Source organism: Girardinichthys multiradiatus, chromosome 10 (genome assembly GCF_021462225.1).
Source record: "Girardinichthys multiradiatus isolate DD_20200921_A chromosome 10, DD_fGirMul_XY1, whole genome shotgun sequence".
Lineage (NCBI taxonomy): Eukaryota > Metazoa > Chordata > Actinopteri > Cyprinodontiformes > Goodeidae > Girardinichthys > Girardinichthys multiradiatus.
Window position 1 is genome coordinate 14,517,678 of NC_061803.1, and position 12,525 is coordinate 14,530,202.

The 12,525-nt window shown below is 39.9% G+C and overlaps 1 protein-coding gene across 1 annotated transcript in view; it reads right to left on the bottom strand.

Moving 5' to 3' along the window:
* LOC124874718 (phospholysine phosphohistidine inorganic pyrophosphate phosphatase) overlaps positions 1-12,043 on the bottom strand; it is a 34,547-nt gene extending 22,504 nt beyond the window's left edge. The window contains exons 1-6 of the mRNA XM_047376195.1: positions 11,907-12,043; positions 7,433-7,620; positions 7,138-7,291; positions 6,991-7,054; positions 6,803-6,895; positions 5,214-5,305 (exon numbers count right to left, since the gene is read on the bottom strand). Of these exons, the coding sequence (XP_047232151.1) occupies positions 5,214-5,305; positions 6,803-6,895; positions 6,991-7,054; positions 7,138-7,291; positions 7,433-7,620; positions 11,907-12,037 (722 nt within the window). The 5' untranslated portion in view covers positions 12,038-12,043. The remainder of the gene's footprint in view (positions 1-5,213; positions 5,306-6,802; positions 6,896-6,990; positions 7,055-7,137; positions 7,292-7,432; positions 7,621-11,906) is intronic.
* Between the last annotated feature and the right edge of the window lie 482 nt (positions 12,044-12,525).

The window sequence follows — 12,525 nt, forward strand, 5'->3', positions numbered from 1 at the left end:
GTGTCAAGTACCCACAGCCAGTGATGGTCTGGGGTGCCGTGTCAGCTGCTGGTGTTGGTCCACTGTGTTTTATCAAGGGCAGGGTCAATGCAGCTAGCTATCAGGAGATTTTGGAGCACTTCATGCTTCCATCTGCTGAAAAGCTTTATGGAGATGAAGATTTCATTTTTCAGCACGACCTGGCACCTGCTCACAGTGCCAAAACCACTGGTAAATGGTTTACTGACCATGGTATCACTGTGCTCAATTGGCCTGCCAACTCTCCTGACCTTTACCCCACAGAGAATCTGTGGGATATTGTGAAGAGAACGTTGAGAGACTCAAGACCCAACACTCTGGATGAGCTAAAGGCCGCTATCGAAGCATCCTGGGCCTCCATAAGACCTCAGCAGTGCCACAGGCTGGTTGCCTCCATGCCACGCCGCATTGAAGCAGTCATTTCTGCAAAAGGATTCCCGACCAAGTATTGAGTGCATAACTGTACATGATTATTTGAAGGTTGACGTTTTTTGTATTAAAAACACTTTTCTTTTATTGGTCGGATGAAATATGCTAATTTTGTGAGATAGGAATTTGAGAAAATGAGAGCAGGTTCACTCTGAGCTCATGTGACAGATGTGAAAGGGTCTGGAGAAGCTGTGATGAATGCTATGCTGAATACAACATTGTTCAGCATGATCAGTTTGGTTGTCGGTCAGTGTTGGTCTGGGGAGGCATATCCATGGACCTCAGACCTCTACAGGATAACCTATGACACCCTAACTGCCATCAGGTATCAGAATGAAATCCTTAGTCCCATTGTTAGACCCTTTGTTGGTGCAGTGGGTCCTGGATTCCCCATGTGGCAAAAGTTCCTTGAGGGTGAATGAATTGATACCTCCCTGACCTAAATCCAAGAGAACATGATGTTTAGGTTCGTCCAACGGCACCAGGTTGAACCACAGATGGCCAAGGAGCTCAGTGATGCCCTGTTCAGGATCTGGGAGAAGATGCCTCATCTCATAAAGAGCATGCCCTGCCATCGTCAGACATGCATTCAAGCACTTGGGGGCCATACAAACAACTGAATAATATTTTGAGTTGCTGTGATGACATTTCAGCAAACTGGACTAGCCTGCCACAGTTTTTTCAGTTTAAATTTCTCAGTAACTTTGGATTAAGTCCTTTGTGGGTTGATCATTTTGGTTTTCACCAAATGACGTGGCATCCTTTTGTTCCACACACTCGTGTTGCTATATGTAGTGAGGAACATGTGTTGACTCCCATTGATTTTCAGTCATTTTTAACCTTTTCTATGCCCTAACCCTGACTATAACTCTAAACCTAACCATTACCAGTGCATGCCTAACCCTAACCTTGCCTGGCAGAAACAAAAAGGTTGCCTAAAGTCAATTCACACCTTAGTCCTAAACCTAATCGTTAGCAAAATAGGTCTGAGGACCAGCAAAATGTCCTCACTTTGGTACAAACGGTCCTCAATTTGATGGTGAAATCGGGAAAATGGTTCTCACTGTGATGCCAAGACAGAAGCGCGCACACACACACACACACACACCCCTCCATTGAAAAAACCTCCTCCTCACAGGAGGAGAGTAATGGGTTAATTGGAAGCACTGCTCTCCATTCAATGCTATGGCAGGCACCAGAAAAATTGTAAAATGGGGAAAAAGAGTTTCAACAAAATAAAAGTCTTGTCTTGTTTTAGCACACAAACATGGCAAACTGGCTACACCAAGCTGCTGAGATTATGGTAATCAACAACAATAGCTCTAATACAACATGTAATAAAGGCAAAAACTAATAGCACTTATGTTCTTTTGCTCTATTCATCATGCTTATGTCCACAGAATGAAACGAGTCAAGTGGTGATATAATATAAATCGACCTTATCCTGTGTTTAGAATATGTGTGACAGACATTGTTCAGAGCCCAGCTGACTGAACTGTTGGAACAAGATTGTAAGGTAACATAAACCATATGCACTGAACCTATTCCTTTGAGAGCTTCAACCAGAATAGCCTAGTCTTCTACGCTTGTGCTGAATCTGTACAAAGATGGCTTTCAAACTTATACACTGGCACAGACACAAAGTAGGTTAACTACACACACATGTGCATGTTAGTCAAACACACAACAGCACAGCAAAGACAAACCTATAAATCCCTGACATGCACAAGAACAACTGCATGAATTGAAGCACTGTTTATTAGTTGTGAGGATCTGTTCTCTGACTGCAGGATTAAATGACTGATGCTCATGCAGATTACCCAGTGCTGTCTGGGTAATGTGACTAAAAAACCTGCAGTGACAGTTTGCAGCAGGTCCTGCCGTGCTGTGGCAAAACCCTGCTGGTTTATAGCTCAGCTGAACAAATGTCGCTTTTCTGATTCCGGCCGACTGGGGTTAGCTGTTGATTCATGCTCAGACTCTTTGCAGTAGTGACACCGTTTTGGATGAGCTGGCTTTGAGCTGGTAATGATTGACAGATTTTATTTGGTTTTAAGCTCACTTTAGACTGAGCATAAACAAATTATTTTGTTCATTATGTGGTGTTATTTTTTCTGTACCTGGAACAAAGTTCTTTATTTTATTTACATTATTACATTACAACCACACACTTTATGGGTTACATTCAGATTTTGCTCATGCAGGTTGAACCACAGATGGTCAAGGAGCTCAGTGATGCCCTGTTCAGGATCTGGGAGAAGATGCCTTATCTCATAAAGAGCATGCCCTGCCGTTGTCAGACATGCATACAAGCACTTGGGGGCCATACAAACAACTGAATAATATTTTGAGTTGCTGTGATGACATTTTAGCAAACTGGACTAGCCTGCCACAGTTTTTTCAGTTTAAATTTCTCAGTAACTTTGGATTAAGTCCTTTGTGGGTTGATCATTTTCGTTTTCACCAAATGACGTGGCATCCTTTTGTTCCACACACACACACACACACACACACACACACACACACACACACACACACACACACACACACACACACACACACACACACACACACACACACACACACACACACACACACACACACACACACACACACACACACACACCCCAAACAATGCAGTGCATTTGTTCATTATTTTCTTTTCTGTACCTGGGACAAAGTTCTTTATTTTGTTTACATTATTACATTACAATCACACACTTTATGGGTTACATTGTGATTTTGTGTGATAGACCTACACAAAATGGTGCACAATTGTAAAGTGGCAGAAGGATAGGATAGAAGCTTTAAAATAAAAAAAATGAAAAGTGTGGAATGCATTTGTACTCAGTCCCATTACTCTGATATTCCTAAATAAGAACCAGTGCAGACGGTTGTCTTCATAAGTCACCTAATTAGTAAATAGAGTCCCCTGTAATTTAATCTCAGTATAAATCTATGTGTTTGTGAAGTACTCAGAAGTTTATTAGAGATCATCAGTGAACATCATGAAGTCCAAGAAACACAACAGACAGGCCAAAGATAAAGTTAAGAGAAAGTTAAAGCAGAATTAGGTTATAAAGCATTATCCCAAGCTTTAAACATCTCAAAAGAGCTCTGTAAAATCCACCATCTGAAAAAAAGAAATAGTACAGCACAACTGCAAACCTACAAAGACATGGCCATGGCCAGCAAGCATGTGGAAGAAGGACGCTCTGGTCAGATAAGACCAAAACTGAACCTTTAAGCCCACATGCAAATTGCTGTATGTGGAGCAAAACTAACACTACAAATCACTAAATATATCCCACCCCTTCGATGCCACAAGGTGATGGTATCATCATGCTGTGGGAATGCTTCTCTCCAGCAGAGATAGGGACGTTGGTCAGAGTTGATAGGAAGATGGATTGAGTTGAATCCTTAAGGAAAACCTGCTAGAGCTTGCAAAAGACTGGGGCAAAAGCTCACCTTTTAGCAGGACAGCCATCTTAAAGTCAGAGCCACAATTGAATGGTTTGGATTAAAGCTTATTCATGTGTTGAAATGGCCCAGTCGAAGTCCAGACTTAAATCCAATAAAAAGTCTGTGGAGAGACTTGATAGTTGATTTTGACAGACAGTCTTCATCCAATCTGACTGTGTCCGACCTATCATACAAAGAATGGGCAAATATTTCCATCTCTACATCTCAAAAGCTATTAGGTTTGTTTTGCAAAGTACTGACTGCTTGTCGTACAAAATATTGAAAATCAGATTTAAATGCATGAAAATAAAATAATGAAAGCTGGATTTATGATTTAGAAAACACATGATATAATACATATGCCATAATGTGCAGTTCCATATGAGCAGCAACACTTTCCAATGCTCATGTTTCTGTTTCCTTCTAGCCATAAGCACTATATTTACCGATAAAAATAATCTGCCATAACAGCTATGTTATGACACCATAAGAGTAACCTTACAGTAATCCCCAAGTTTGGGACCATAAATCACTCAGTGACTAAGATGTTGCGGTCAACATGGGGGAGAGGATAAATGCCATTTTTGCAGTTTTAAACAAACAAATCTGGAAGATATAAGAATGGGTCGGCTGGCTCACAGGAGGCTTTGTGAAGGAAACTCTTATGTAGAAATGTGCTCAAAATACGCCATCATGTGGTGGAAAATAAACATTTGGCTTCTCAATGCAGGCCAAGGTGCACCAAATACGGTAAATGGCCTGCATTGTATAGCGCTTTATCAAGTCCCCAGAGACCCCAAAGCGCTTTACACCACAATCAAAACGTCATCCACCCATTTATTCACACACTGACAGAGGTGAACTACAATGTAGCCAAAGCTGCCCTGGGCAGACTGACAGAAGTGTGGCTGCCACACAATCGGTGCCACCGAGCCCTCTGACCGCCATCAGCAGGCAAGGTGGGTGAAGTTTCTTGCCCAAGGACACAACAACTGAGACAGACAGAGCAGTGGTTCGAACCGGCAACCAACCGGTTACAGGACGAACCCCTACCGCTGCCACCACCGTTTCTCATATATATGGCCCATATATAAAATATGGCCATTTGTAATATATTTAAAAGGAGAACAAGTTTCTAAAATGAACTGTTAGATAGTTTTGGAAGTTGTTTAAGATTTATGTCAAATTTTTAATCTTTTAAGCATGCTTCGAAACACAAACCCAGTTACAATGGAGGTGGAAATCTTTGATATACACTCAGGAATGGGTGAACTTCATTTGTATGGTTTGAGGACATCACTTACCTGTATTTGCCTGTCCTGACTTGTACACCTTTCATGCCACAGTATTGGGCCCCGCCTACATCGTTCACGAGATCATCTCCAATCATCAGAGCCTGAAATACAGGCAGAAGAAGAAAATGACATTGGCACATGAGCTGGGAGTTCCTAATCTACGTCCCCACTGGTTGCACAATGTTCTGTGCCAATTAGTGATGGGACTTATGGCTCTCTGAAGGGAGCCGAACCCTCAAGATCCGGTCATTTCAAACAGCCCTTCAAAAGAGCGGGTGAAATTATCAGTTTTTTTTTAAATGTGCATATTTCGAAGAACAAGCAATTTGACCCTTAATATAGTGTTAAATATATAGATTTTTGGGAAACCTGACATGTGTGGGTAAAATTCACAAGAAAAGCTAAATCACCTGTATTACGGAAGATTAATATTTTTATATAAAAAGGTGCTACATAGAACCACAGTATGTTCATGCAAAAAAAATGTTTATGTATATATTTTCCATAAAATTAAGTATAAAACATTAAAATATAAATGTCAAATACCCACGTAGTTCTTTCCTACAGGTGTTGTGTGCATTAATAGCATTTTATTGCTGTATGTAATATGGAAACAAAATAAAGAAAGCAAAACAAAAACAAAATAGAAGAGAGAAAAGTGCACCTGAGTTGCTTTGGCAGAAATGAAAATCACCAACTGTATCATTAAATATAACTATTAAGGCAACGCACTAATAGTAAACACCTAAATGTAAACATTAATCAAATAAAGTGAGCAAACTTTTTGCTGGTCCACTTATTGTTTCGCCCTTGAGCAACAGGCACACTGTGACCGTCCTCCTCCTCTCTCCCACTGCATTGCTGCCAGGTCGCACTCAGTGCCACACAGGTCTCTGCTGCCATGACATGTGACGACAACAAACAGTGAGCAATGAGCATGTGCACTGTATGCTCATACTTATCCCTATGCTATGAACTTATGGAGGATTCTTCTTCAAAAAACAGACCAGATGAACAAATGGACAGACAGACAGACGGATGGATTTATGAATACAAAAAATTAATGCACGGAAAGATGGGTAGATTAATGGACATATGGATGAGAAATGCAGAAATGTAACAATGTAAAAACTAATTGTGGGTTGGTTGGATGGATGGATGGACAGAGAAACGAAAAGGTTGGATGGATGATTGGGTAGGCATATGGATTATCAAATGGATGGATGGACATGTGGACAGAAAAAAAAGAAAAGAATGGAAAACAGATGGACAGATGGAACAATAGATGTGAAAAATTGAACGGATGGAAAAAAGATGGACAGAGAAATGGATGAATGGATGGACAGATGTCCATAATTATTCAGATCAGGATATAACTAATTCAATCCTATACTTTTCAGAGTGTGTGGTAACCCTGTGATTATTACTAAGATTAAATCTAATTTTGCCTGAATTTGACACCTAATTTGGCCCAAAGGCACACAAAGAAACATACAATAAAGCTGAAAATTAGCCTGGATTAAAGAACTGACAGAAGAATCCTCAGCACCCTGTAACTCATGCTCTGGGAACATGCAGCGTCATTCATTGCTACACACCTCATTTGGTTTCAGCCCCATGTCATTGAGAACACTCTGGAAGAATGTTGGCGATGGCTTCCCAATTACTTCTGCCTTTAAATCACAAGCATACTAGACAGGAAAAGAGGCTTTTGTTATAAATAAGACTGCATGGTGGTAAAATTAGTTATTACTGCCAAACAGAGCAAGTGATCCAACAAATATACCTCAAGAGCCTTCATGTAAACACCAACATCAAGTTTCAACCCATCTGTCTCCTTGTAGTATCTCCTAAAAAAAAGCGAAAAATCATAAGCGTTTAGATATATCTGTAAAATCCATTAAGTCTTCTATGTGTTTAAGTAATTCATTACCCTTGGCCAAGAGAGAATAACACTGGCCTTTCCAATCCTATAAGGACTCTAAATGCCTCATTTAAGTTCTGGTAGGAGAAGTTTTCAGCTGCATCTCCAACTATTACACAGTTTGGGTTGGTCTTATCTACGGCATCAAACTCAGAGAGAAGTCCTGGCAAAATGAAAAAAAAAGAAATCACACTTGAATGATACAACTGAACAAGGTATAAGAAAATGGACAGATTTTTAGATCCATTACTAACTCCACATCACACTGAACATGCCATCCCCATGGTGACACATGCTGCATTACCGTCATGCACCAGTAGGTGGGGCCTTAAACCCCTCTCCTTGAGAACAGCAATAGCTGCAGGCGCTGGAGGGAAGACCTCAGATACAGAAATGTCAAAGCCCAATCTCTGGAGTTTGGCTACGAAATTCTTTCTGGTTGCCTGAGTCTCATTGGTGCAGAACCTCAGCTGCAGATCTGATTCTTTGAGTCTACAACAAATAAGAGCCAAATTTATAAAAGTACAATAGTTTCATTAGAGGACATTTTTTAATTGAATTTATAACGCAGAATGTTTATCCTGTGCAATTATGTATGTGATTTTTTTCTTTCTTAAAATTTGCCAGCAAAAATGTCAGCTACAAAAATTCAACTGTAGAAATTCGCCTGAAAAAATTCACCTGCAAATGTGTTGACCTTGTGGTGACTCATGCCAAAGTAATCAGCACTAGAGTCAAGCGGCTGATAATGCATCTATGAGTTTAATAGATAAGTCCTTACGTTACAAAGCCAATTTTACCACGTCCAGTTCTCCACCTGCGTTTGCTCTCTCCATTCTGAACGCAGGTGGAAAACATCGAGCAGAAGCACTGTTGGCTTGTGGGTGGTGTAGTTCGTTTGACTTCCATTATAGTATAGGTTTCTTGGAAGAAAACTACACAATGGCGGCGTCGATCCAAGTTTTTTTTTTCTTAAAATTTATAACAAAGTCTCAGTTTTACATTTCCAAGGACAATTGATCCTAGTTTATTTTCCCTCCTATTGGTTAGATCCCGCTCCCGTCTGCTCCCATTCATTTTTAATCCTGTACCGTCCCAATCACGTAATCTTTACTGATGCTGTCTCCTGTCCCGCGGGATTCCCATGGGAATCCCGTGACCCGTGGGACTCCCGAAAAAATGTCAGCCTCTACTGCGCGCTGGCGAACAGCTGATCTGTAACAGATGAACATGCGCTGCAGGGTGGCCAGCTGAGCTGACAATGAAGAGCGGAGATCAGAAAAAAAAAGCCCGGGCTACTAAAACAAACAGTGGCACTTATTAAAAAATAATATAAATATATATATATATATATATATATATATATATATATATATATATATTTATATTGAACCACCGTCCCACTAAGCCAGCGGTCCACCGGGGATTTCCTCAGTTGCCCCATATACCAGTTTGCCCCTGGCAGTGAGTCACTTCACTACAGGTCCTTCTCAAAAAATTATCATATTGTGATAAAGTTCATTATTTTCCATAATGTCATGATGAAAATTTAACATTCATATATTTTAGATTCATTGCACACTAACTGAAATATTTCAGGTCTTTTATTGTCTTAATACGGATGATTTTGGCATACAGCTCATAAAAACCCAAAATTCCTATCTCACAAAATTAGCATATTATTAAAAGGGTCTCTAAACGAGCTATGAACCTAATCATCTGAATCAACGAGTTAACTCTAAACACCTGCAAAAGATTCCTGAGGCCTTTAAAACTCCCAGCCTGGTTCATCACTCAAAACCCCAATCATGGGTAAGACTGCCGACCTGACTGCTGTCCAGAAGGCCACTATTGACACCCTCAAGCAAGAGGGTAAGACACAGAAAGAAATTTCTGAACGAATAGGCTGTTCCCAGTGTGCTGTATCAAGGCACCTCAGTGGGAAGTCAGTGGGAAGGAAAAAGTGTGGCAGAAAACGCTGCACAACGAGAAGAGGTGACCGGATCCTGAGGAAGATTGTGGAGAAGGGCCGATTCCAGACCTTGGGGGACCTGCGGAAGCAGTGGACTGAGTCTGGAGTAGAAACATCCAGAGCCACCGTGCACAGGCGTGTGCAGGAAATGGGCTACAGGTGCCGCATTCCCCAGACGTGGGCTACAGAGAAGCAGCACTGGACTGTTGCTCAGTGGTCCAAAGTACTTTTTTCGGATGAAAGCAAATTCTGCATGTCATTCGGAAATCAAGGTGCCAGAGTCTGGAGGAAGACTGGGGAGAAGGAAATGCCAAAATGCCAGAAGTCCAGTGTCAAGTACCCACAGTCAGTGATGGTCTGGGGTGCCGTGTCAGCTGCTGGTGTTGGTCCACTGTGTTTTATCAAGGGCAGGGTCAATGCAGCTAGCTATCAGGAGATTTTGGAGCACTTCATGCTTCCATCTGCTGAAAAGCTTTATGGAGATGAAGATTTCATTTTTCAGCACGACCCGGCACCTGCTCACAGTGCCAAAACCACTGGTAAATGGTTTACTGACGATGGTATCACTATGCTCAATTGGCCTGCCAACTCTCCTGACCTGAACCCCATAGAGAATCTGTGGGATATTGTGAAGAGAACGTTGAGAGACTCAAGACCCAACACTCTGAATGAGCTAAAGGCCGCTATCGAAACATCCTGGGCCTCCATAAGACCTCAGCAGTGCCACAGGCTGATTGCCTCCATGCCACGCCGCATTGAAGCAGTCATTTCTGCAAAAGGATTCCCGACCAAGTATTGAGTGTATAACTGTACATGATTATTTGAAGGTTGACGTTTTTTGTATTAAAAACACTTTTCTTTTATTGGTCGGATGAAATATGCTAATTTTGTGAGATAGGAATTTTGGGTTTTCATGAGCTGTATGCCAAAATCATCCGTATTAAGACAATAAAAGACCTGAAATATTTCAGTCAGTGTGCAATGACTCTAAAATATATGAATGTTAAATTTTCATCATGACATTATAGAAAATAATGAACTTTATCACAATATGCTAATTTTTTGAGAAGGACCTGTAAATGGAGACCAAACACATTTTAATCAAAAATGCACCAGAAACCGAAACCCGAGTCCAGTCCATGTGAAAACAAGTCCAGGCTTAATTATGCAAGGATATTCGGAAAATACCAGCTCGTTTTGCATATGGTTTCATACCGCCGCTTAGTCTGGCGGTTCTTTTGCTAGATGTTGTGAGCATGGGAAATCTCCAACAGGGACTTAAAAATGCTGTGTAAATCTGTCAAGATTATGTTATCTTTCAAAACCAATCACATATATATATAGAATATCGATGATGTATTACAGATAATTCCAGTTCCCACGGTCCCTGAATGCAACAGCTGGGAATATGTTGTTCAGCTGCTGTGTTGAGCTGTCAGTCATGATTCCACACCCCCTTGATCTGAGGCCCCGCCCCCCATGCCAAAACAGGGCCAAAAGTTTGAAGCCAGAAAAAAAATCCGCAAGTTCGAAAAAAAAAACTTGAATCTGAAAAGTAGTTTTGAACTTTTTTTTTTTTTTTCCACTTTCACATCTGTTTTTTTTTTTTCAGTTGCAAAACTTTTTTTCCAGTTTAAAATTTTTTGGGGGGAGGTTCAAAATAATTTTTCAGGTTCAAATGTTTTTCTTTTGAACAAACTTTTATTTTTCAGGTTCAAATTTTTTTCTTCTGAACAAACTTTTATTTTTCAGGTTGACATTTTTTTTTGTTTGAACAAACTTATTTTTCAGGTTCAAATTTAGCTCCATACAGTTGTAGCTTCCGACTCGGGAAACACTTAAAAGGGCAATTTCACCCAATTTTTCATTACCTTGGGCAGCTTCGATCTGCTCCAACTCAAAAACTACAGTACTTAGACACTTCAAACCTGGACTGGATTTTTCTACACCAATAGCAGAAAACACAGTTTGGGATTTGTGAAACCTTTATTTGATTTACAAAAATTTAATAAAGGGCCATGTCAGTGCTTTTTTTGGACCATTTTAGAACTGGTCCTGCTCAAAAACTTGTTCCAAAACCTGTCCTTTAACTATTTCCCGAATCGGAAGCTACAACCGGAACCAACTTCAGCTTCGTCACTTCCTTCTGGGTCAACGGAGCAACTTCTGCAGAAGCGAACGGGCGAGTCACGTGATCAAATGATCGTAATTTGATTGGGTAAAGCCGCTCGACTCTTCTTCTTGGATTTTTTCTTGGCAGGATGCATTATCAGCCGTATGAGTCGATCTAGTACTAAGTGCTTTGGCATGAATCACCACAACACATTTGCAGGTGAATTTCTGCAGGCAAATATATGCAGGTGAATTTTTGCAGGCGAATTTCTACAGTTGAATTTTTTCAGGCATATTTCTGCATTTGAATTATTTTTTAGGCGAATTCTTGCAGGTGAATTTTTTGCTGCCAAATTTTAAGTACAAAGAAAAATGACATACATAATTGCACAGGATAAAAATTCAGCGTTATAAATTCAATGTCTAAAAAATGTCTTAGTCTAATGATACTATTTTCCTTCCATGCACATTAAGGTAAATTATATAAACAGAATTTTGGCACCTCAACGTGTAACTGTTCTTTTTGTAAGTTACTGCAGAATGCATGCATGCACAGACAATTACCGACTTCCTAAGAAAATTTCCAAAGGAAAATGCGCACTGACCTTAGTCAGATACGATTTCTTCGCTCCAGACTACGATCCTGAACTTTAAAATCTCAAACAATGTCACAAACATTGAGTCATACACTCACCTTTTCACAGCCTCGATGGAGCCAGGTATAGCAACTCCGTCGCACTCTCCGCTGTCATACAAAACTCCACATAAGTCCAAAATGACACCTTTCAAACTCCTCACACAGCCTGGCCAGCCTGTATCAGCCATGACGATATGTGCACTGCGCCTGCGTGATCCATAAGGCATTTGTGCTGATACTGTGGAAGTACAACAGTGCCATAAAAACTAACAAAAAAAGTCCGTAAATGCAAAAGAGAATATGTATGTAAATATATTGGCTTTATGTAAAAAAAAAAAGTAAATAGAAAATGTGGGAATATAAAAATATATATGGTCAAAGCCACTATATGTAATAATAATACTAAATACAGGGAATATGTTGATAAAAAGCAAATAATTATTCAAAAATATAAATACTATGAACTGGAAATAATTAATGTATTTAGGTTCTCAAGTATATATTATTATACATATTATTTTAAATCATTGTGACTTATTTATATTTTATCTTAGCTCTTTAAGTATTCTTTCCACTGAATTTCAAATATATACAGGTCCTTCTCAAAATATTAGCATATTGTGATAAAGTTCATTATTTTCCATAATGTCATGATGAAAATTTAACATTCATATAT